The following is a 25,629-nucleotide window of genomic DNA, read 5'->3' as shown; positions in this document are numbered from 1 at the left end:
TTGCATTTGCTACTGTAGTCTATAAAAATCGGCTTCCATGTAGTTTGGGGTTTTTCCGTATTCTTTCTTCAGAGAATCCTCATCAGCATCTTCCTGAGCTGTAAACTCTGGAATTTAATCTGCTCAATCATACTTGAGATAGATTCAAACCAGTGGAACTTGCAGTAGCACAGAGGACAGAAAATGGTCCCCAGCACCTCCCTCTGCTCTGCTGGGCTCTGTGCATAGGCTCAGCCATTCTTGCAGCCATGCAGATCACATCTGCCTGATGGTTTCCACAGCAGCTTGGGCACTCAAGGCAGGAATATGAGCTGGTAAGTCAAGGTTACTCTCCCTCCTTCTCATCCTTTCCTCCCAGTGCAACGGGGGCAATTACATATGCCATGATTTTGGTCAAGGACAAAGCACTGCCGGACTTTCAGTTCTCCAAATCCAGTTCACACACGTTGCAGGGATCAGCAGGACCCTGCATGGATGTGAGTGTCGGGGGACACGGTGGTGGGGGAATGTGCAAGATGATTTTCTGGGACTGGGTGTCACATCCCTCGGAGGACATCCTCCAGTTGATGTCCAAGTGAGGAATCCAAGGCAGCTTTTCCTGCTTTGTGCATGGAAAATGTTGACTGGGGCCAGCTGTAGGGAAATCACAGAATCATAGAATGGCCAGGGTTGGAAAGGACCTTAAAGATGATCTAGTTCCGAGCCCCCTGGCTGGGACAGGCACACCTTCCCCTGGACCAGAGGGCTCAGAGCTCCATCCAGCCTGGCTTTACACACTTCCAGGGATGGACCATCCACAACTTCATTAACTGCTGTCTTCACCAGACAGCCTGAAGAAGTGGCAACACAAACACTGAACTAAACCCACAGACTCTCTGTATTCTCAGAATAAACCCAGACATCATAAAGCAGTATTTTAGGGCGCTGATTTAGCCCGTGGGTACAGCGCAGCTTTGTCTCTCCACGCAGGCTAGAGCCTTTTCCCTGTCTCCACGGCACGGCTCGGCGTTCCCGCAGCCTCTCCCCCCGTGGCCCGGCTCCGCCAGCGCCTCCCGTGAGCTCCTCCCGTGCTCTGCCAGCCGACAGCCAGCAGACAGACACCTTCTGAAGTTTGGTGCATGCTGTGCGCCTTTTTTTATTCGCTGCAACAAGAAAAGCCTTTTCTTTTAACCCGGCTTCCTTTGAAGAAGTAACTCAGGAAGCTTCATGGCCTCTCAAGGTAAGCGCATCTATAGTCTGTATTTTTAGATGGTGTTTACGGAAAACTGGTCTTGTGCGTTCCCAGCAATCAGCAGTCTGATGAAATGAGTGTTTCAGGCTAAAACCACATCAGTCAAAACAGAGTTGTTTTGTCTTCCTTTAATTTTTCAGCATCCAAGAGGCTCCTAAGGAGGCAAAAATCTATACTAGGATGTTATTTGAATAAAATACCTTACAAAATGTTAGCCTCTGCATTCAGTCAGAAAATTTAGTGCTGGTATCTTTTGTGTTTAAACCTGTCAGTACGGAACGCCTGGGAAGGGTGGGTACTGAGCCAAGGGTGTCACTATTTTTGCACACTTCCCTATTTCGCTTTGAAAATGCTACATCAGCAAATGCTTTTGACACTCAAAACTGGCCAGAGACTTGATAACCCCATATGAAGAATAATAACTGAAGAATAACTGAATTTAATCAGATTACTCCTGAGTGTGTCACATACTGACTTTAGCTGCAGCCAGTTGAGTACTCAGGGCAATGTGCAAATGTGCAGCATCTGATCTAATCAGCCTTCCCAATTAATTTTCTCCAGGTTTTCAAACAAACTAAACAGAAGGATACAAATCTCTTTTTCCCTTAACACGAGTGCAGCTCCATGGATGTCATTCTGTTGGCATGTGCAGAGGCACGTGTTGACCCAGGGAGTTTCAGCAATGGTTGTCTTGGTTTGCCAAATGTTTATTCCTTTTTCTTGCCCTCGAAACACTCCAGACATCTGCATTAAAGCACTAAAAGGTACACAGGAGCAAGCAGGTTTTACGGAATTGTTGTACTCTTGCAATATAAGGCTTTTTTATTATTTTATTTCGCTTTAACTGTTTAAGAGGAATCTGGTTTTGCATATTTTTGATGTGTATCAGTTAGGAGAAACAGTTAAACAGTAATGGTGTGAAATATGGTTTTTAGTATGAAGAAACTTGACAATACACCTCTTTCAGGAACATGCAACTCTACAAATTGTGTTTTTACAGAATACTCGCTGTATCATATGGTAACTTTAAGGATTTCCATATTAGTAATGAAATGGGAATCATACACAAAAATAGACAAAGTGTCACACTAGCTCAAATTGTCATTAATATTTAATGTATTTACTGTTTGATTTTTGTATAGCTTAAAATTTGACAGGTAGAACTGCAATTTGTTGTCTTTTTTCCTCTTTATTATTCAAGAATAACACCAACACTGGGCTACTTCGTGGCATTTCATGTAACAACAAGAGTTACGGCAGTAACAGAACCCTGAGAGGTAAAATGATGCAGAAGAGCATATAAAATATTTATTACCCAGTTATACATTTTTAAAAGCCAGCAACAAATTCAAAGGGGTTACTTCTTCCTGTGGTCTCAGACTTTGAAAGAAAGCAGTGGCTGCAAAGACAAATTAAGATCAAAATATGATTGAATGATGAATCTTTCACAGTGAGTTCAAATAATACTAAAGGATCTCATTTAAACCCACAACAGCAAAAGAAAGATTCAGACTTAGAGCCAAAATTCCTTTTGGACCTCAAACTCCATTGTGTCTAATTATTGTCACACAGGAGATAAAAATGATCAGTTTGGGGACTGCTTTCCTGCCAAATCACAGGGGCTTAGCTCAATACAAGGATTTGCCATTTATATGGGGAGAGCTTCACTTTGCTCTCCCGGGTTCCTGCAGAACCAGAGTCGTTGAAGGCCGAGGAACAATGTACTTGGAAAAACTAGCAGGAATTTTTTTGGGAAATCCAGTGTTTAAGGTGGTCACTGTGCTGTGGGAGATGGTGCCTGTGCAAGAGTGTGGATGTACAGGTGCCTGTGGCAGTAAATGATCTCATCTTCACAACACTGCCAAGGTCTCCATCACTGTGCCCTAAAGGCTTTCTTTGTGATAGCAAACCAGAAAACACAGCATAATTATATCTGATCTGTTCATTAAGATAATAACGAATAATGCACTATAAGAGGCTATGTAGACTTTGATATCTGGGTTGTAATATCCCATCTTGGGGAATGTGAGATCCCTGGGAAGGTTATCTCTAATTAAGATAAATTATGAGTGCCCACAGGACGCTGAAAAGCATCTTGCTGGGAGCCAGCCTTCAGCAGCTCAGGGCACACTGGCACACAGGGCAGCTCACAGGGAGCAGGGCTGGGCAACCTTTGCTGAGGGGCTTCTGGCCACCCTGTGCATGAGCCCAGGCCAGCTCCAGCCTTGCCACACAAGCTCTGTGCCCACCAGCTGTCAGAGCAGATCCGGTGCCCTCCAAGACCACATCTCCTGATTTAACTTCATCTGCAGTGATTCCTCTTCGCATGTTCTAAGGCAGTTTTAAAATCAGAGTGCTCAATGTGTGGGACAGTCAGGGGATTCCTTTTGGGTCCTCACTCCTGACCTGAAGCACTGATACAGTCACATGCAGAATGATATTAGTGTTCCAGCTTTGATCCAAGAAGCCAGCTGCTTTTTGGTTCTGATGTTTCTGGGTTTTTCTCTTTTTTTTTTTCTGCAGAATCTCAGGGACAAACCAACTCAATCTTCAAGGATTACCTCCCTGGTTCTTCTGATGTTCCTCAACAGAATGCACCTCTTGAACCAAGTCTCTGGAAGCAAACATCACACACTCATAATTTGCCACCTGGTCTGGAGTATCTGAACCAGGTCCTGAATCCTTCTGAATGTTAGAATTGTTATGTTTTCATTTTGTGTTGATTTGATACCCTGGAGGATGAGGCTGTAAGGGTTTGTCCCCTTGAGGGAGGGGTAGGTTGGGATGGAGAAGCTTTTTTGTTGTTTGGTATTACTATGAAATAAGGAACATAGGAGAAAGCAGCTTTTTCCTCATTGCTGCCATTAATTTTATAGAAATTAGATGAGCATAAGTCTGAGTGCTGCAAACTTGCATTAACCCTGTGTGAGGAAGAAAGTGCTAATGCCTGAGAGAGGAAAATGCTTGAAAATGGAGGTGGAGAAGTAGGTTGTAGGTGAGGGAAGAAAAATAAATGCTTAAGTCTTCTCCATCCTACTGCTAAACATGTGGCTGTCCTTTTTGCTCTGTGAAACCTCTCAGCTCCTGGAGCTCAGAGCACTGATGGTCTGCAGGTCTGCTCCAGAAGTTCCATCTTTTCCTGAACATTTTTACCAGGAGGGTCACTCCCTGCTCTTGCTTTGCCACTGGCTGAGGTTTTACCTGTGGCTGGATTGTGCCACTCTTACGTGCTGAATAAGGTGTCACAGACCCTGCCCAGTGTGGCAGGGACAGAATCAGGCCCCCAGCATAGTCAGACCACGTTTCTGATACATCTCTGCTGCGTTTGCATTTTGGTGATGCTGGGAAATGTTTACTTCACTCAAGATGTGTATTTTAGGCACACATTTCTGCCAGCTTTGTGTAGAAGCAGGAATTGAATGTATTTTGTATTTGGAGCTAAGTTACCCAAATAGCTAATGAAATGGGGACACTCTTCAGAAGCAGTCTTTCATGTGGAGTGATGACTTTCGTTTCAAGACGCCTGAACACACAAAATGATACGTGTTGTCAATGACACAGCATTTGCTTACAGCCCGTGGAAGGTACATTTTTCAGTCTAAAAGTGATTGTGATAGTAATTACTTGGCAGTTACATATTCAGGCTCCTGTATGAACACGAATTACACCTGAGATTTACCCAGACAATGTAGGCAAGCAAATACCATCACTCCATTTTAGAGAAGCTTTGCATCTGACATTAAGACAAAAAAGCAGGTTGCTCTCAGAGCTACAACTGGAACTGAAGACCTAATTCCTGCTTATTCTTGGCCTGTGCTGCAGCCCTTGCTAAGTATTCTTAATTTTCTCTGCAGTCCGAAAAGTGGGAAGCGGGTGTGCAGTGCTGACTGTTGGCATGTGCCCACAGCTCGAGTTTCTGTGCCTTGCAGAACACTTTAGTGTGTGATGCTGCAGCCATCCTGGCTGTGTGGCAAATGAAAGGGGCTCACTCCGGATAGATGGGAGAAGAAAGGTCCCTCCAGCAGGGAGAGGGCTGCCTGCAGGATGCATGTGGCATTCACAGCTGCCAGGATGATCCCTTGGGATTTATCCTCGTGGAGGAAGAGATTTTCAAGAATTAAATGCTTGAATGAAGATGTTTCTAGCAGAACTTGGAGTTATTTATGCCACTGAGAAGACTTCTAGAAGCCTGTGTGTCGTTCTGGTGCTGGGTGCATTGGGGAAAGGTGGGTCCAAACTGAAACAGGCACAGAGAGGTGCTACTGGAAGTGCACGGGGAATAGAAAACTTCCCTTAAAACAAGACTCTATCTGTTTTATCTCTAGACTAAAAACAACACTATTGGAGAGGGAATCATACTGAGTGCCTACGAGAGTAAACAGACTGTGGGAAAGAGACATATTTAATTTATAGGATTACATTACTGGAAGAAAAATTATATAGAGAGTGGTTGTGAATCATTAAGAATAACAAATAGATATTACATTCTCCAGAAAGAGTGGGCAAGATACCTGGATAGATTTGAGAAAGCTGAATGTATTTCTCAGCAAGACCATGTCTGACTCTGATACAAGGATCCAAATTTAGTGAGTCTCAGAGAGATCCCTACAATGTTATTCTAAATAGCAACCCAAGGATAACTTTCTCTTTTTTTCTCATCCAGAGGGGATGAGAGGAAAGGAAAATGTGTGTCCTGTAGGTAAAGGCCAGCCAGCACCATTTTTCTCTGCAGATCCACACCCAGAGTCCAGGTGAAGGAACAATTCCAATTGGCTGTTAGAGGTACACCAGAGAAGGGTAAGAAACTGCTCTGCCTCAGCAAACACATCAGCTTTCTAGGACTATCACTCTTTAATAACTTCCTAAAATTACCTAATTATTAAAGTTACCTAAGCCTCACTACTATCTTCCAGATTACAGCCATAGCTCAAAGAGTAGATCAGTGTCCATAACAAAAATCAAATGATCCTTTTCCCACAGCAGGAATAGGCAGGTGTAACCTTGGAGAAGAATTTTCTGAGTACTTCAGCTGAATGTTGTTCCACCACTCAGGTTTAACTACTTTTGTAAAAATCTTCTTTGTTTAGACTTGTTTAGGCTGATCAGATGTAAATTTGATGCCCACAGAACTGAATATTGAGAATTAACTATGTATAAGGAATTTTAACATATCTGAGCTCAAGAGGACCAGACCCTTGTTAAGCCAAAGGGCTTTGGGTGCTTTCAAATATAAGTGCAGAATTCTCTCAATCCACAAGTACCTCAATAAAAATCAGAAAAACTGCCCTGCAGAAACCCGTGAAGGGCAGAACAAGGATAACAAGTGGTACTGCTGTGTTGTCTCAGACTTCTTTATGCTTTGTGCACAATGAACCAATACATAGCCCAAAATCACTTAAAGCTTTTAACAATTCAGGCTCACTAATTTTCTTTTCCTTGTAAAAGTCTACACGGGGCAAAGAAATCCATACTAAAATAAATTCTAAAATATTAAAATAGTTCTGCCATCTTTAACTTGTTTATTCTCTTTCCATCAGCAGAGCCCTTCCCATGAGCTCCTAGAGCTCTCTCATGAGACCCAAACAATAAACAGCAAAGATTCTTGGGAGAATATTTTTACGTCTAAATATTTTTTATTATTCCAATTACTGGCATGCACATTTCAGAGATTAATCAAAGAGATAAAGAAGGTCCCCTTTTTACCAGCTTTTCTCTGCAGCCTGAACTATCTGCAGGAGCTGACTAGAAGTGACAAATGGCTGCAACAGTCTGAATAAGTACCAGGCAAGATTTATCAATTTTAAAAAATCCAGGCACTGGAGAGCTGTGACAGGCTGGTCTCAGAAGGTCGCTGTGTGCTTTGTGTCTGCAGCTGTGAGTAACGGGAAAACTCGTACCAAGCACTTGCCCATCAGGAATTTACAGAAAAATTACGGAAAAGAGATTGGTAAAGCCTAAAACTGTCACATAAAACAGGCATAAAAAGCCACATAAAACTGAAAGGTAGACTGAAATTAAGTCTTGCTGGTTTTATAATGCTAACAACTGTTCTCCAAGAAAGAATAATGCCAGAGGGACGATAAGCACAGCAAAGCTGGGTGTCATGGCAAGCAGTTTTTCTTCTGCATTTGTAACTAGCTCATGGGGGAAGACATTTTCAGCCAGCTGAATGTTTCATTGCTCATCCTGGTACCTTGGCATGACCATTTGCCAGATTTGAGGTGCAGAGCTCCTGAGATCAGTGTTAAAGCTGCTGTGTGCCATCACTGGCATCCCCTGACTGCCTTGCTGGGCAGCTCCAGCCAAGATCCTTTGGGATGTGGCCACTGCAAGTTTTGTGCTTGAGCCCAGGCTCACTCACTCCTCACTCCTGCACTGCCTTGGTGCCCAGCACCAACACTGGATTTGGGGTAAGGAACTTCCCCTTTGACAAAGAGGAGCAACAGGAGCAAGAAGTGGATTCTGCTTCTTGCACAGAGCTTTCTGTTGGTGTTGTCCTCCTCATTCCCCCAGTGAAGATTATTTTTCTTCAAGCATGTGGATGAATTACATGGGCACAGCACCTAATGTCACATTCCTCAGCCATAATTTCAAGGGGAAGTCCAAAATGCGACTTGAGATATCCTTCAGGCACCCACCCCGATTTCTTTCCTCTGTAAGGAAAGAAATCTTAATTACAGGGAGATGAGCAATAAAAATAGACACGTGACCACCGGCAGCCCCAGACCTATCCAAGACTCACCATCCTGTTTATTCTTTTAAAACAGCTGGACCAGATAATAATTCATCAGCAAGTGGAGCTTCTGGAAGGTATGGCGCAATCCCTGTCACCCTTTAACGGTGCTGGTACATGGGTGTCTCCAAAAGGCATCCAAGTCTTGCCCCCAGCTCGCTGAAGTCACTGTGAACCCTCCTGCTGCCTTGTGCAAGGTTGCTGTGCAGTGATAATGTGGGGAAGACTCACTTTATTGTTTGTCTGTTCAGCAGCAAACCACTGAGGGGTGAATAACCTCTACAACAGTCCTAAATCCTCTCCCTCAGACACTTCCCTTTCAGTGTTATTAAAGTTTAACCATCTTTCCAATCCATGGAAAATTTTATTTCCCCTAACAATAACGTACTATGAGAAAAAAGCAAACAGAGAAAGGAAGGTCAGAAAACATAAAATGGAGCAAAAGATTTTCTAATTATTTTGTTGCTCAGAATTTCAAGTAATGAACAAGTATTAAGTTCTGCCAGTAAAACACTGTAAAATACATTTCTCCCATTCAAAATGGTTTTGGCCTGATTCTTGAATGACCTGCTGGGTGAAAGCTTTGCCACTGAAGTGGGATAGTCTCAGGATATTACTTTTGACAAATGATAAAGCCAGAAAAAGCCCAAACCAAAACCCAGGTTCTGAATTATCTTTTGTGCCATGTACTTCAGTGTACAGCAAATAGAAGTCTGAATTAATTCCTTCAAAATACAGACCTGGCCCTATTATTTCCATATACTTGTATATCTTCTTTGTGTTGCTACTTCAAAACAAACTTTTAAACAACCTGTCTCAGAGACTTTCAGAATAAACGCTCATATATGTATATATATACAATAACATTATACTAAGGTAATAACAAACATAATGTAAGTTATTATTCTACTTGTTTTGCCTTATTAGCCATACTTGGCACAGAGACTTCCAGCAAATACGAGATAAAGAACCCCTTGGGACAAAGAGTTTACTTTGCAGTGGAAGAGAACGGCTGCTGTGACCGCAAGCTGTGCTCGCCGCTCAGAGCCTTCACCATCCGCATCGCGGACAACGCCGGCCGGGAGGTGATCCGAGTCATCAGGCCCCTGAGGTGCAACAGCTGCTGCTTCCCCTGCTTCCTGCAGGAGGTGAGGGGGTGCCCTTGGTCCCAGCATCTCCTGGGGTGCAGCTCCAAGGGTGGCAGGGAGGAATTCAGGAATTCCAGGTCACTCTCAGCCTGGGGACTGTGGGGAGGTCTTGGAGTAGACATAATGAGTTCTTTTCCTTGTGTGCCTCCTCCCTTCCATGGGACCCAGCTTTGCTGACACCCCACACAAAGCTTTGGGGTCTGGTGATGTCTCTGCAGTAAGTGACACCCCACACAAAGCTTTGGGGTCTGGTGATGTCTCTGCAGTGAAGTGACACCCCACACAAAGCTTTGGGGTCTGGTGATGTTTCTGCAGTGAAGTGACACCCCACACCAAGCTTTGGGGTCTGGTGATGTCCCTGCAGTGAAGTGACACCCCACACAAAGCTTTGGGGTCTGGCGATGTCCCTGCAATGAAGTGACACCCCACACCAAGCTTTGGGGTCTGGTGATGTCTCTGCAGTGAAGTGACACCCCACACAAAGCTTTGGGGTCTGGTGATGTCTCTGCAGTGAAGTGACACCCCACACAAAGCTTTGGGGTCTGGTGATGTCTCTGCAGTGAAGTGACACCCCAAAACACTGCTTGCCCTGACACAGGCAGGAGCACTCACTGTGCAGGAGGGTGAAGGATGGAAACTCTGTGGAGACCACGGGGGTCTGTGGCTAGGACTTGGAAGCCGCTCTTTGAGGAGGCTGAGCCTTCCCTCCATGGATCTGCCTCTTCAGGGCCATTCATCTCTGGGAAATTGCAGAACATAGAAGTTAGGTGCTTGGAATGAAAAATGCAGATCCCATAGAGCATCAGATCTTTCCTCCATATTTTTTGGCATTCCTTTATTCAGACATCTTTCTTGTGTTGTGAAAATACTTTACAGGTTAGCTCATCCACGTACCTTCTTAGCACTTATCCTTAGCACTTCTAAAGAAAAAGTCCTCTGGTAATATAACTACTTGGAAAATCTTGTAGGATACTCCCTGAATACAATAACGATTTTTTCCCTAGTTTATAGCTTTTATAAAGTCTTTTATTGTATGTAAGATCTTGGCTTCTGGTGCAGCTTTTGAGCTTCATTTTGTCTACTGTATTTAACAACACTGTTAGACAGTTCTGCAATATCCAGTTCCATGTTTGGTAAAATGATATGTTACTATATTCACTACATAAATACTTGTCATTATATAAACAATATGCTATCACAGAAAAAAAAAAATTTATAATCAGCTAAAAACATTTTTTTGTTGCTATGTTCTTTTGTTTGCTAGTTAGAAGTTCAGTCCCCACCAGGTACAATAGCTGGGTACGTTGTACAGAACTGGGACCCTTTTCTGCCAAAGTTTACTATAAAGAATCAAAGCAAAGAAGATGTGCTAAAAATAATTGGCCCATGTGCAACCTGTGGCTGTTTTGAAGATGTTGACTTTGAGGTATGTTTCGTACAAGCGTTAACGATTTAAAAGTTTTACTACTCTGAATAAATTTCTCAGATGAGAGGGAGAATGGGAGATACTTGAAGAAACCCTGAACAGAGTTTTCTGATGTGAACAGGTGCTTTGCCTTGGTTAAGAATCATAAAGGAATTTTTGGATTTATCAGCTTATCAACTCATTAGCCAAATCAAAAGACTCCAGTGGGTATTGTCTGAAATTTCAGTATACTGTGAGAAACATGCAAATGGCTGCATAATTGAGAACATGCCTGTCCCCTGAGGGGACAGTGGTCAACAGCAGTGGGGCTAGGAGAATATAAAAAACATGGGAGAGGGAAAAGACCCCACAAGCCTGTTAAAGAAAGGCGAAACTGGCATAAACTTTCAAGATTGCTTCCTCCCAGCCCTAAAGATGCTGATGTTTCCAAAGTTGAGGCCCTTTTTTTGGGTGCCACTTGTAAAGGGAAATTTGACACTAATAGAACATTGCAGCAATAAGAATAAAAGGAGACTCTGACAACTCTAGCATACTCTGCATGTCAGGACACAGTCATTAATTCCGTGGAGATGTCATCAGCGTGCACTTGATTTGTTTACATTTATGTCTGCTCCTGTTTTTTCTTTGTGCAGGTAAAAGCTCTCAACGAGATGACAACGATTGGCAAAATTTCCAAGTATTGGTCTGGATTTGTCAACAACGTCTTCACCAACACGGCCAACTTTGGGATCCAGGTCCCTGTGGATCTTGATGTGAGGATCAAGGCAGTAATGATTGGGGCTTGTTTCCTCATTGTAAGTGTGCAAGGTGGAGAGGCAGACCCACAGAGATGTGCAAACTGGGGCCAAAGGGGCCCTTGCTGTCTGCTGAGAACTACAAAAGTGCAAGTGCATTGGAAAACCAAACCATACATAAAAGATGAATCAACTAAAACCTTCTAATTTTTATGTGCTTTTTTTCTTTTCTTTTTTTTTTAATGTTCTTAAATTTTTGATTATTAAGCTGTTTAAATAGTATTACACATGCAGTTCAATATTTTATATGGCAGAATCAAATCTCAACGTACATGTCAAACCAACTAAACTCCCCTAAACCTCTTATTGTGTTTGAACAAGTATAGGAACCAAAAAAAAGTTATGGCATTTCTAATGGTAATTTCAAACTAATTCAATAATTCTGTTGAGTGTTGTACGTAAGACCTTCAGGTCATACGAGAATTCCTACAAAAATTCTCTTGTGAAGATAACCATAAGGATTATGAGAAGGAGAATACTCATTGCTAGGGGTAAAGATGAAGTTAAAATGCATATTTTCTAGAATTGAAAATTGAATCTTCCTGTGTAGCTCTTTTGCCAACATAATTGTGTTAACATGAAATGGTTTCAAAATCATCTGTGATACTTACATTGGAAACCATAAACCAAAATTACAGTACTATTTAAATTATTCACTGAAAAGTGTTAGCTTTAAAATTCCAACAACAATTCAGAAATTTTGCTTTTAGTAGGATAGAAATAACAGTTAAGATTTTCGGATTGTCCCCTCCAAAACTCCTGTTTCTCAGTAGCAGTGATAAAAAGTGATTAACTAATATAAATACTTTATGTAACAAAAGCCTACAAGTAAGACTTTTGATAATAATTGTCGCATTTTTATCCATATCTAATTCACATTTTGTTTATTTGTAGGACTTAATGTTCTTTGAAAACTCTTTGGATAGATTATAACAAGACGACAGAAACAATGAAATATGCAGAATGTGTTTCAGTAGGTAAAAATGAACATAAATTGATTTTCTTGCTTTGAAGGCTTATACATTTCTAATTCTTTTTCATTTCCTTCCAGAAATCGCCTGAGTTTTCGACATGATTTTGAACTGCGAAAATCCTTGTTCCTTATAGGAAAAAGACAGTGAGCTAATGATGATGTTTATTAAAATATGTCTCATGTAAATAATAATTTCCCACTTACATTTTATATGTAGCTAAACACGTACTTTTCACACAGAGCACTGTTGCTTTGGAATAGTGCTATTCTCTTCTTTCTCTTTTGATGTTCCTGCATGGGAAATCATGAAAGATTAGATGAAGGCTTGCAGCATCACTGATGAAAGTCTATGTTTAGAGAAGCCTTTGATGTTCTGCAAGTGCTGGTACCAGTTACTAACCACATGAGGGGGTGTTCTGGGGGGTTTTGCTTTTTTATAATTCTAGAAATAATTTTCTGATTTGTTATTTAATTAATAGTAGCAAACTGATTTGAAAGTAACAAATATAAAGACATACCCAATGGGAAGTTCAGGATGTTATCTGTTTCAGTGAGGCTGAAGAAGGGAAGTTATGCTTGCTAGTAAATTAATTTTGTGACAAAGATTGTTTTAATGAGCGGCAGCCAGAAATTAGGCTTCCAGCCCTGGGAATGTAAGGTCTATTCTGAAAATCTGGTCTTCCACTATTTTCACTGAAGGCAGGCCACAGATAAAGTTTGAGAGATGGTCCTCTGTGTGCTGGAGGCTCACAAATCACTAATACTAGCCAGCATTAGGGATCCTTGCTGCCATCTACTTTCCTTAAAAGGTTTGTTCCTCTTTGTAATATCTGGTGGCTGATATTTTTTCATTCAGAGTTGCTTGAGGCCATCCTGGAACAGAATTATTCTTTCCCTTTGGCAAGCTCAAGTATTTTCAATGATGACTGTGCAGAAGGAGCTTTTTGCAGTTCAGCAGTTTTCCACAGCTGTTCATTCCTGCAGCCACACCTCATTGTACGCTTCCCAAACATTTCCATCAACAGGCTTTTGTTAATACAAACTTCCTTTGGAGGAATGATATGATATGCAAGACATAAACAGATTTTTTGCTGTTGTTGCAAAATATTTGCTGTATGAACTTGCTTATGCCTCTTAAAAACTCCCTTCAAGAAACAAACCAATACCATAAAATATTGGTGGCACGCCCGATTGCTCTCACATTTGCCAGCCAAGCTTCTAAGGGGAACATTTTACAAATCACAAGAAATGCTGATTTTTTTTTTTTTTTTTTTTTTTAGTGTCAACCAGTAATTCAATTCTTGCAAACAACCAACACATCAACGGAAAGAGAGGAGATAATGAATAATTCATAAAAAATGAAAAAGAGCTAAATTTATCAGGTGATTAATCCTCAACAAATATTTAGACTCATTTTAAATTAATGTTCATGGATATGCATTCAAACACAGCGAAGTCAGGAAGTCGCAACTAACGTTCCCGTTAGCGAAATTAACTCGGGAACGCTTCTAGATTTAAACAGTATGTTTTAGATTATATACCACACTTAGGTAGTTACACAGATTTACATATGTCTTGAAGATAATTGTGGTTAACAAGCTCTGACAATCATCATTATGTGTTAACCGTTTCGCTGCCGGCTCCGGCAGAGACCCGCCGCCTCTCCCGGCTGCTCCCTGGGCGAGAGGCTCCCTCGCGTGGAAATTCAGGATTTTGCTTCAGAGGAATGCTTCGTGCTATCCTCGCTGATCTCACACCGGCGTCACTCTGTTAAATGTAATCATAAGGCCTGACAGGAGACTGAGAAAAAGAACCAGATTTTTTTTTTTTTTTCCTCTTGAAATCCCTTTGCCATCTCAGACAGAAATCGCGGCTGCTGTAGCCCGTAATCTTGGCTCTGTGCACTGTTCCTGAGCTCTGTGTGTCTGAACTCCCAAAGACGTCTCCAAGCAAATGTGTCCGACCTCATTCAGTCAACACAACATAAGGTTTTATCGCCCACGGGGCTGAATTTGGCTGTGAGTGTCCATGTATATACCTTGTAGGTGAGCAATATGTGCATATATTTTTTAATGAATTGCGACCAATTGGATTTCTCGCACTTAGTGACTTTGTTGCTGTTTTTTTTTTTTTTAATTAGTACAAGGAATTTTTGCTGTTAATGTGTATATATATGAGTGTGTTTGCATGCCTCTGTTTACGCTCAGAGGCAGCTTCTGTGACATCCAAGAACAGGCTCGTCCCACGGATTAAACAAGCTGTGGGGCTGGGATAGCTCTTGCTGCTTAGAAGTCCCTCAGCAGCCTGCTTGACCTCTCTGCCACCCTTCAGCATCCTTGCAGAAATTCAGTGCCAATGCCAGTGCTTTTTCCATCTGAGCCGCAGCTGCCACACAAGGGCAGGTATCCATCCTCAGCAGAGTTTATGGTATTGCTCTGCATGGGATTGCTCCAGAAGAGCCAATGTGTTCTGAGATCTTAATAACCTGCAGCTCTAACTAATAACTCTTTCTTATTAATAGCAATGTGTTTCATGCTATGGGAGTTACATATGCTCACCTGCCATGGTTCCCTACAGGCTAGGAGAGGCTCCCAAAGGAGAATTCAGAATCTCCCAAAGGATCACAAGTTTTTTCTAAAGCAAATTCATGTCCTTGGATATCATCTAGAAAGAAACGTGATTACTCTAAAGAAACAGAAATTTTACTTAATCCAGCCAAGCAAATATTTTTGATCAGTAGCCAAACTGTAAATGCGTGTAGTTCACACACCTTGTGTTCAGTAGATGGCAGCAACAGCTCATTATGACAGCATTTAGCTTTTCACACATCATAAGCTGTACCCAGGATGCTGATTGAAGTTCAACATACCTTTAACCTCTAATTAATTTCTACTCCTAACTTAAGGATTTTATTTTCTCTGTCTGATATTAAATCTTTACCACACAATACTGGATTATCTTTATTGCCTGCAATTTACAGCTGAACGAATGGTTATTTTATGAGATCTAGTCAGGGCGTAGACAGAATACAGTCTACCACAAAGTGAACTCCTCTGGCCAGTGCCCAGCCTAGGTTTTGCACCTGGAGCACCCCTCCAGCTTCTGCACGTGGAGAGAGGAGAAGACCCAGCCCCAGAACACTGCAGCCTCACCTTCTGCAGAAACAGAAAGTGCCACGTGTAAAGGAGATTGCTGTGTGGGGGTGTACCTAGAAGGGTAGAAGGTTTCTGTGGTAAGAGATAATGACACGATGGTCTGCCCTGTGCTGGGACAGACGGGGAAATCCCCTGTAGTGCCACAAACCCAGGTGGCACCAGCACATGGGAAGGTCAGGCACTTCCTGCAGGAGAGTGAACATTAATGAGTATGTTTGAATGCCTCTGTTTACACTCAGAGGCAGCTTCTGTGGCATCCAAGAACAGGCTCAAAGTTGTAAATTCTTAGATTCTTTGTAAGTTGTAAGTTCTGAGATTCTTTGGTTGTCTGATAATTTGGTGGATGCAAAAGTACTTCTCTTCACAGACTTCGCTGTATGCATTTAGAAAATCTTTTTGTGTCAATTTGTCTAATCCTATTTGTTTAAAGATTAGACGAACCTGGAAACGATCCAAAATGCACATTTTCTAATAGAGTTGTCTAAGTGAAACAGTTTGGAAAGAAGTAATATGAAATTCCTCCTTCTGACCCGCAGTTGTATTGGTTTCTTTCCAATTAGGATGGTATGTTCAATAAATCCTAGTTTAATTCAACTCAAGGTGAGTACTGAAGGAAGAATTACCTGCAAGTCATTTCATCAGGGCTCGTAACTTGATGTGCCTTTCCACTTTAAGACCCTCATTTGAAAGTCTTGTTTTTCTCTGTTCCAGTCACATTTGGTAAGTGCTCTATTTACACTTCTGATGTTTTGTATTAGAAAGACCCATACACAGCAACAGCCAAATCATGAAACATCCTGCAAGCTTCTGTTGCAGACACTGTCTATGAGAAATACCTGCTTCTGTCTAGAAATTGCCATGGGCATTTTCTCTTTCTGCCCCATCCCTTGTCCCCCCCGATCATAGAATCACAGAATGATTTGGATTGGAAGAAACCTTAAAGACCACTTAGTTCCACCTCCCTGCCATGGGCAGGGGCACTTTTCACTAGATCACGTTGCCCGAACCCCTAAAGGGAACGTCACAATGCATGTGGCAAAGTCCAGTATTGCTTCGTAAGTCTTTTCTTAGTCATTTATGATTTGCTTGCAAAATCCTGGGTGAAATTTGGACCAGGCTAATGACTGTATTAGTTTTCTATCCACGTGTCTTTTCTAGACCCTTGAAAAATTCTACTTTGTCATCAGGAATCATTTTAAGCAGCTGTCATGATAATGCCCATTTATACCAACAAGGACTGAGAGAAGAAATGCAGCCTGGGATCAGAATAATGATGACTATTAGAAATACCTTGTGTTTCACTTTTCTAGAATTCAAGAGAAAGCTTTGAGGTTTTTTTTGGTTTGGTTTTTTTTTTTTTTTTTTTTTTTTTTTTTTTTTTTTTTTTTTTTTTCTGGACTCCTTGAAGAACCCAAAGTGTCAAAATACTATTTTATTTAAAAAAGTAAAAACCTTTTTACTTTGCAAATCCAGGGGAGATATTTTTGCTATTATGTATAGGATAGTGTGCTGAGTGTATAGGACAGGAGTAAAAAAAAATTAAAAAGATTTGTTAATAATTCAGAGGACTTTCTGCAATAAGCTGAGAGAGTTGGTGTTCTTCAACCTGCAGAAGAGAAGGGCCTGGTGAGACCTTAGAGCATCTCTTAGTTCTTAAAATTAATACACGAAAGTTGGAGAGGGACTTTTCACAAGGGTGTGTAGTGACAAGACAAGAGGGGGATGGTTTTAAACTGGAAAAGAGCAGGTTTACATTAGATACAAGGAAGAAATTCTTCCCTGTGAGGGTGAGGCCCTGGCACAGGCTGCCAGGGAAGCTGTGCCTGCCCCACCCCTGGAAGTGTCCAAGGCCAGGCTGGAAGGAGTTCTGAGCAGCCTGGGAGAGTGGAAGGTGTCTCTGCCCATGGCTTTAAGTCCAAGATGAGCTTTAAGTCCATTCCAACTCAATTGTTTATTTAAATATTGTTTATTTAAAATCGTTTATTTAATCTTCTATCTCTAGTTCTGAATAATTGCAGATTAATGCTCAGAACACCTGGGTAAAGACCCAAGGGGTGCATTCTTCGTAAAAATATTAATAGAATCGTATCCTATCAGGAAAAGTCTGGTTTTATTGCTTTCAGACTCTCAAGGACCTGATATAAAATGAAATAAAAACTCACAGAAGAGTGAAATCCTGTCAAGAATTAGTGGTGTACAGTGTATTTCATCCTCCTTGACACAGTGCATATTGCCCTCAAAAAAAGTCAGTGCAGTCCCACTGTTTGATCACTCCCCTTTCCTAGTTGAGCCTAATAGAAGATCAAAGAAATTTTTTTTCCTTTTGCTGATCTTCAAGATGAGTCATTAGATGTCTTTTGTCTACTGTGGATGCTCATACAACATTTGTCATTGTGATACCAAACCAGTACTTGCCCTGCTAAAAAATCACACATTGTGTGCTGGTTTCTTTCCTTGCCGCTGAGGAAAAAGGTTGAACGGCTGCATTTGCTTTGTGCTTTGTTCAATAACTGCAAACATTGAGTAAGGAGATGATGTGAAATTCTCAGAGCAATAAAATGAGGACAAGAGACACTAAATCTAGGCAGGACTGGAGAGAAAAGCCCTTGTGCAAACAGGCAGGTGTGTCTTTGGCAAATACTTTGTTCAATAAAAGCATAGAAACGCCACTTGACATGCAAAGATCATCTGTGCCAGCAAGCGTAACACCTAAATAAGGCGAGTGCATGTGATCCACAAAAACTTCTGTAAGGTGAAACTGTTTGCTTTTAGCTGCAGTGATTGAAACCGGTGGGACCAGGTGTTTTGTTCATGGTTTGTGTTTTATCAGCAGCTGAACGTACCTCCTCCTATATGTTGATGCTTTGGACTTCCATACAACCTGCCGTTGTCATAAGGAGGTGTGGTTTTATGGCTGGGTCATAAAAAGGATGCACGCATGACCTGACTAACATGCTTCTTTGAAAATGAGCCCCATAAAATGGTTTATCTTGACTCCTGTGGCCTTTTGCAGTTCTCTCCTGCCACTGCTGGGTCTGAGTGGTTTCGCTGAACACGAGGTTTTAGTCGAACTGCCACCACCACCCTGGGAAAGACACTTGGTCCTGTAAAAAGGGAAGGGGGAAATGATTGTAGTGCTCGGGAGGAGGAGGAGTCTGATGGAAACAAATCCCTGCAGAATCAGGGTAACATGAGCTAAGGAAAGAGAATGGGAACAAAATTAGCAGGAGGTGGAGGAGACCACAAAGAGAATAAGATATTTCTAGGAGTAAATGAATGTTTTCAATCAGAAGTGAAGCCTAACACGGTCTTTACAAATGCATCCTCAATGGAAAAGAATTATGGATCTTTGCTGCTTGTGAAGTCATAATTCTTTACTGCATTGCTGATCTGTTCAAACTAAAATGTTCTTTTATCTTGTACTTCAGGAACATAACTGATAAGACATGACTAACAGAGAAAAAATGTTTAAGACAATCTGCAGAGATGAAAAATTCCTGATGCAGCATTGATGTGCTCAGCACCATATATATTTATTACTACAAATACGTGTAAGGTTTCTTGGTGAACATTTTAATCTAAAACCATTATAATAAACTGAAATAGAAGCAGATATATCATTGCAGATGTAGTTAAAAAGAAGAAAAATCTCAGATTCTTCTCTTTACCCATGATGTCCCAGAAAGTAAATTTTGTAAATATCTTTGTTCAGTGTCTAATTTATAAAGCAAAAATATTATCTTAACTGCAGTCTTGGCTGATGTAGTAGATTTTTAGAGTTCCAGCACCTCAGTGAAGCATTAAACCCACAGGGTTTCATTGAAGTCTGATAAAACAAATGTTGGGGTTTAGATCAGGTCATAAGGCATTCTGTCAGATGAGTCCAGTGCAACTGTAGCTCTAACAGCAAGTATTTTATATTTTTAGTTCACAGAGAATAACTAGAAATGGTGTAAAAATTTGTTGCAAAGCCATAGAAAACACTGATTAATGCTAATATAGGTCTAATTGGGCAGAAATCAAATACCCAGAAATTCTGGGAAAGATCACTGAAAGAGAACAATAGAGGATAATTATAAATACCAGCGTGAAAAAAAAAAAAACAACTTTTACTTCAATTTCAAAAACCCACTTCAGGAATATATTGTTTCCAGAAACTTGCAGAGCCTGCCTGCATAGAGTTCATGGGCCACCCCACCCAACTTGCAGAAGCTGCGAGTGCAGTTGTTGGACCTCTCAGGATCAGGGGGACGAGACCTGGTCCTGCAGCAGGGCAGGAGCATCTGGGCAGGGTTGGCTCGTGGTGTGTGCCCCTGGCAGCACACAGCAAACCTGTCACAGCTGGAGGGGAGCTGCAGCCTGGCTGGGATTCCGCTCAGCACAGGCAGAGTGGATGCATCCTGCTCTGCTTTGCCAGCAGGGAGTGGTTAAGTGGAGAGGAGAAGAGAGGAGAAGCCATCTGTAACAACCTGATCAGTAACAACCAGCAGCTCAGTTACACTAAAAAATTGAATCACAGATTGGATGGCAAATACAATTTATAATACCACATGATGCAGCAACTGGGGAGAAAAACCTTCTGAGCTGGGAGTAACAAATCTGGCAAACTTGATTTAGGAAATAATAGCACTAAATGTGAGCCTCCTGAAAGCTGTGCTCAGGATTTCTGGGAAATGGCTCTGGCATGAGTGTGAGGCCCACTGCTTTGATGAGCAATTTCTTCATGTGTGATTATTCCACATCCCAGGTAATCAGTGTGAGGAAAGAGTTTACAGTACCTGACATTGGTCACTAGGTCTTAATAGTGAACAGAATTTATATCTGATGTAAATATTTTCCATTTTCCTTTTCCTATGTTTTCTCCTCTCCAGCTTCCAAACCTCCCCAAGTCCCCCAGCTGTCTGGGTAAGAAGCAGTGCCTGCTGCTAGGCTTCCTCAATTTTCATTCTTAATTGAGCTGTAAATTCACCTCATAAACTCTTACAGATCTTGTGGTCCTTCTACATTTACAACTTTTTAATTATCTTCTTAATTAACGGAAGCCTCAAGGTCCCAGTACATTTTTATCAGATGGGTCTGTTATGAAACACATTAACTTAGACTTCATTGGCTTTAATAACATCCTCTCCTCAGCCTGGTTCTGTGTATCACCATTGCTCTGTTTGTCTTCATGTTGATAAAAGTGCCAGTGTATATCACAGCACAATCAAACCCAGCTTCTCCTTTATCAGCAGCTCCTGAACAAGCCAAGGGTGCCTAATCAAGAATGTGATGTTAAAAGGCCTTATTTTTTTCATAATGCTGAATTCAAATGCAATGCTAGTGTCCAAAAGATTAAGATGCTATATAAACGAAAGCAGACGTGGGCCTGGGTGCTGCATTTCATTCTTTGCTGTGCTCAGAGGTGTGAGCAGGAGCCCCGGAGGATGGGCAAAGGGAGCAGGGGGGGACTCCTGCCTTGGAGCCAGAGGTACCCTGTGCACCAAGGCAAAGGGCTGCTGCTCACAGGCCTCCTTGGTTTATGTTCGTTTTCAAAGGGGAATGGCAGCTCAAGGCCCGTGGTGTCCTGACACAACTGCTTTACAGGATTCCAGTTCCAGAGCAGTGCAGCAGTGTTGGCTCCAGAGCAGTTTGGCCGGTGAATCCCACCCACACGTGGTGTGTGCTTGTGAGAAAAGGCAAGGGAGGGATGGAGGGAGAGGTCAAAGACCACTAACACGTCGCTGCTGCTGGATGATTCCGTGTCTCCCGCAACAGCGCTTAAATGAAAGAACTTGGCTTTGCAAAAACCTTAAAACCCCTCCTTCTCCACTGAAAAAGCACAAACACAGATAACTGAGGAGCCTGGCAGTTCAGAGTGCCGGCTTTGATTACAGACCTGGATGCCTGCCCAGGAGGGGATTGTCCTGACTTGATTGTTTGGTGTATGTCTTTAATTAGGCTGTGGTGTTACTTATACTTTTTAGGAACAAAATCATGCCTAGGAAAATGTTCCCTGTAAAAATCTATTTGCAGTAGCAATATCCCTTTAGCAGAAAACAGGATTTACACAAGCTGCATTTTAAGTTGTTGGTACCACAGTTAATCCTAAATGCTGTAAACTGTAATGGCCTCTTTCTTTATGTCGAGCTGTTCTTTTCCTCCCAATATCCCGTTTTCTGACTGCAAAGCAGCTTATGCCAGTACATCTACAGTGCTGACATTCAAAACCTTGCACGGCTGGCAGCAGTAAAACTTTATTTAGCTTCATTCTCAGTCTGAGAAAGAAATTGCTGTGGCACAAAAACATTTAGTAGCAAACCCAAATGTGTGGCATTGCTTCCATTGTTGTTCATTTGTTTTCCCCTTGTATTCGAATACCTCGAGGAAGGACTGATGGTGATGGCTGACAGCTCTCTGTGGGAACTGCTTTTCCTCTGTGAGTGATTATTATGATTGTTAGTGACAGCCCAGGGGGATGTGTTGCTCCTCAGGATACATAAAAATATAAGGAATGCTACTTTATGTGGTTTGGAACTCACAACTGTCCATTGATGTTATCTAGATGCTGAATTAACTAAGACATTACATCACTAAACCCATTTTCACCCACTTTCCCTCTCAAAGGAAAACCTAACACTCATTTGTTAGACTTCGGGCTTGATGACTGACTTGACATTGTTAAATGAAATCACATATGTGAACAGGCTTGTTTACAATTTTACAATTACAAATCTTTAATACAGAGATGATGTGTTAGCTGCTTCTTCTGACTTCATGAATGCATATTTTATTAAATTAGAGAAGGCCAAACTACCAAAACAAAAGGAGAGCTACACTGAGATTCAAGGGATGTCAGATGCCTGTCAAAAGTTAGTAGAATGGAATCCATTTCCCCAGTTCCTCATCAAATACTAATAGTAATAGTAAAACTAGGAATAGCAATTTATCTACTTTTTTAAATGCTTGGATTTAAACTGCCTTTTGTTGCGTGTACATCACGTCTGTCACAGCGGTGGGAGACTCAGGTTAGACTCAGCATGCTGTATTAAAATGTAGATATTGCCTATTGGAACATTACATTATTTGTATAGCTGCTTTCAAAATCACTACTAGTTTGGATGTAACATGTAGTATAAATAGAAAAAAACCAAAATAACTTACTGATTCTGGAGAAGATTCCTTACCTGTGAACAGTTAGGTTGGAGGCAATCTTTTAAAACCTAAACTTTCTAATCAAGTTCTAAATATTGTGAAAATTATATCAGGTCATTATCACTTTGTCATCAAAAGTTGAGAATAAAACCAATGCTGTAATTTCAGTATCAGAAAGTGGAATCACTTCTGTTTTCTGCACAGGGCGTGAGGGGGATCTGTCTGCCTAACCCCTGCACCACAGCTAGAGAACAGATGAGTTTAAATCTAGGTAACCAATTCAAACTCATCATATTTCCCCAAACTCATACACACATGCTAAACATTCCTGCCAATTCTTCTGTGTATTTAAATGACCTTCCAGCAGCTTTGCTGAGGCTAATAGTTTTTAAGGCTAAGTTATCCACTCGTACACATGAATACAGGCCTAAGCACTGTAAGCTAAATGAATTCACAAGACTTCCGCATTCTTTGGAACAATAAAAGGTTTTCCCAAAATGTGAACAAGTGAAGGATGGCAAACAGCAGAAAAAAAAATTGTACCCCATGGCTGGTGCTCCAGCCCGTGCAGCTCAGGAGCTTTTTCTGGCCTCCCGAGAGAAATCTTATTTTTCTTTGTTCCCTCTTTCTATTTCTTTTGTTCTTTCTTTTAATTTATTTCCTGGTAACCCCCTCAGTTTGTGCTCAAACCTCACACCCTGTCTTTCCTATAAAGACAAGGACTATTCTCAGTTTATCTTTCTCTTCATCTCCAATGTCTGTGTGCTGTTCCAGGTTTGCTTTCCAGATTACAAACACTAGAGAAGGGAGACTTCTGTGGGATTGTGTCCACAGGCACAGAAAGCAACCCCCTAGCAGCCACTTTTATTTCCTTTAGCAGTGCAAACAATGCCATGCCTGAGGTTAAATGCAGTCAGAACAGTTTGAGCTGCACAAAAGCTGTTTGCTTTCATGTGCAGCCCTGAGTGAACTTCCTCCCATATGCCCTCCCACAGATGTCCTGCCTGAGCACGGAGGGAAAAGGAGCTGGTTAGGGGATGTTAGCAAGAAAGCTGAGAGCTGCTTTCATCAGCTCAACTCAAGGTTACTGGAGACCTCTGCATGAGAAGAGGGTGGAGGAATGGTCCCACTTCTGGTGCTGGGCACCACAGAATCAGATGAGGAGCCAACATCAGGATCACCAGAAAGTTAACACAGTAGAAAGTAATGTTTTGAATTACCAGACCATAAGGAACATAGAAATCCTAGAAATCGAGGTCTACAAATAATGTTTCTTTTCAGGTAAACATGCTTAAAGGTAAAAGACTAAATTACTAGGAGCATGATAATTTTATTATTTCTCTTGAAACGTTCCAACTTCTTATTGTTTTAGGCATTCCCTTGCTGATTAAATCTGCTCACTGGACAAAATAAAAAGATACTGACCGTTTCTGATCTAACAGAAAAGCACTGACTGTCAGTTACAACGTCAATGATTCTAGCTAGATAAGAAAAGAACTAGAACATTATTTGATATGGGAAAGACTGATAAATTACTTTGTATTTTGTGAATCATGGCATCTTTTTTTCTGCCGTTGCAGGTGGATAGGTTTTTTTCCTACTTAAAGACATGTGAAAGGAAGACAGATGTTGCTATCTTTGTTCACTCCGATAGGACAACGATTTTCTCACGTAAGAAATAACATTCATCTCTATGTCAAAAAGTCATGTTTTCTGGGCAACACAATTTGAATTTCAGTGCATAAGTCTGAATTAAGCTAAATATAACTATGCTATATTACTGTAAAAAAGAAGGGTAGTATCAAAAGCTACCGTGCATTTCCAATTTCCCCACCATGTCAAAATAATTCTACACCTATTTCTTAAGAGATGTTTAAAACCTACTTCTTGGTGTCTGCTATTAATCCTCTTAGTGGACTCTGCAGATGTGTGGGAAAATGCTAGTCAGCTTTAGATTAGATTCTTCTGTACCTGAGGAAACAAGCAAAATAAAATCCCCAAATCCCTGTCAAATCTGGTGTTTAGGTGAAATCCAGTGTAGGGCTGGAATAATAGTTTGGGGGTTTTTTTGGTTTGGTTTTGTTTATGGAAAGTTCAATATTGAAACGGAAACTTTACTTTGGGAGGTAAAAGGCAAAGACTACAGAGTATGTACAAGGTGACCTGCACTTATTAAATTCCCAGGCTTGTGTTTCATGTATGGTATGGACCAGTTACTGTGATCAGATTTGTGTGATCCAATATTTTTTTACATGAAATATATAGTTTCCTTTGTGTGACCTAAATTTTTTTACATGAAATGCATAGTTTCCTTTGAAGAGACATACGTGAACACCAGCAGCTCCAATCTGACGTACCTGAATGCACAAAAAAGGATGCAAAAGATCTGTTTACCAGAGCTGTTAATCAGGGTGTGAGCCAACTTACTCCAAGTCCTTTGTTTCCCAAACAATTCAGTATTGTACGTTCTTGTTCCTGGAACTGTGAAGTCCAAATAAATATATATTTTCCCCTTAGGTCCTTACTTATAAGCAATCTAATATTGTTCCAAATACATTTGTTCTCCTTTCAGGGCGGACATAGAACTTGGCGTTATCACCTGTATGTAACCTGATATCCTCTGACTTAAAAGGCAGAGATTAAGTTAATGAATTAATTAATTTTAAGAGGACAGAATCAGTATTGATGCCGATAGAAGTAGAAAAGGCGAATATCACGAGAAGCAAAGCTGTAGAAACGCCGGCGTTTCTCGGCAGTTTCCTGCCCGGAGCCCGCCCTGCCCTCGCTCCCCGCCCCGCTGCGCTGGGAGTGCCCGAAGGGCACGGAGACGGCGGGACACAGGGACAGCGGGACACAGAGACAGCAGGACACACGGACAGCGGGACAGCGGGACACAGAGACAGCGGGACACAGGGACAGCGAGACAGCGGGACACCGGGACACCGGGACAGCGGGACACACGGACAGCGAGACAGCGGAACACACGGACAGCGGGACACACGGACAGCGGGACACACGGACAGCGGGACACACGG

The 25,629-nt window shown here is 41.6% G+C and overlaps 1 protein-coding gene across 1 annotated transcript; it reads left to right on the top strand.

The window, feature by feature from the left end:
* Positions 1–383: 383 nt before the first annotated feature.
* LOC136365475 (phospholipid scramblase family member 5-like) lies at positions 384–12,299 on the top strand. The gene is made up of 8 exons (XM_066325967.1): positions 384–476; positions 970–1,109; positions 3,696–3,903; positions 7,999–8,041; positions 8,892–9,112; positions 10,377–10,538; positions 11,171–11,332; positions 12,227–12,299. Exons 1-8 carry the CDS (start codon positions 384–386, stop codon positions 12,263–12,265), a joined length of 1,068 nt encoding a protein of 355 aa, XP_066182064.1. The 3' UTR covers positions 12,266–12,299.
* Positions 12,300–25,629: the final 13,330 nt, after the last annotated feature.

Source organism: Sylvia atricapilla, chromosome 10 (assembly GCF_009819655.1).
Source record: "Sylvia atricapilla isolate bSylAtr1 chromosome 10, bSylAtr1.pri, whole genome shotgun sequence".
NCBI classification, from domain to species: Eukaryota; Metazoa; Chordata; class Aves; order Passeriformes; family Sylviidae; genus Sylvia; species Sylvia atricapilla.
The sequence above is the reverse complement of the archived record's forward strand: the minus strand, read 5'-3'. Positions and strand labels throughout refer to the sequence as shown.

Bases quoted from the DNA above. Each gene is read 5' to 3' on its own strand.
- LOC136365475 (XM_066325967.1), top strand. From the start codon at position 384: ATGATTTTGGTCAAGGACAAAGCACTGCCGGACTTTCAGTTCTCCAAA. The intron at 477-969 runs GTGAGTGTCGGG...CTCTCCACGCAG, and splicing joins CAGCAGGACCCTGCATGGAT to GCTAGAGCCTTTTCCCTGTC. The intron at 8,042-8,891 runs GTATGGCGCAAT...TTGCCTTATTAG, and splicing joins GCAAGTGGAGCTTCTGGAAG to CCATACTTGGCACAGAGACT.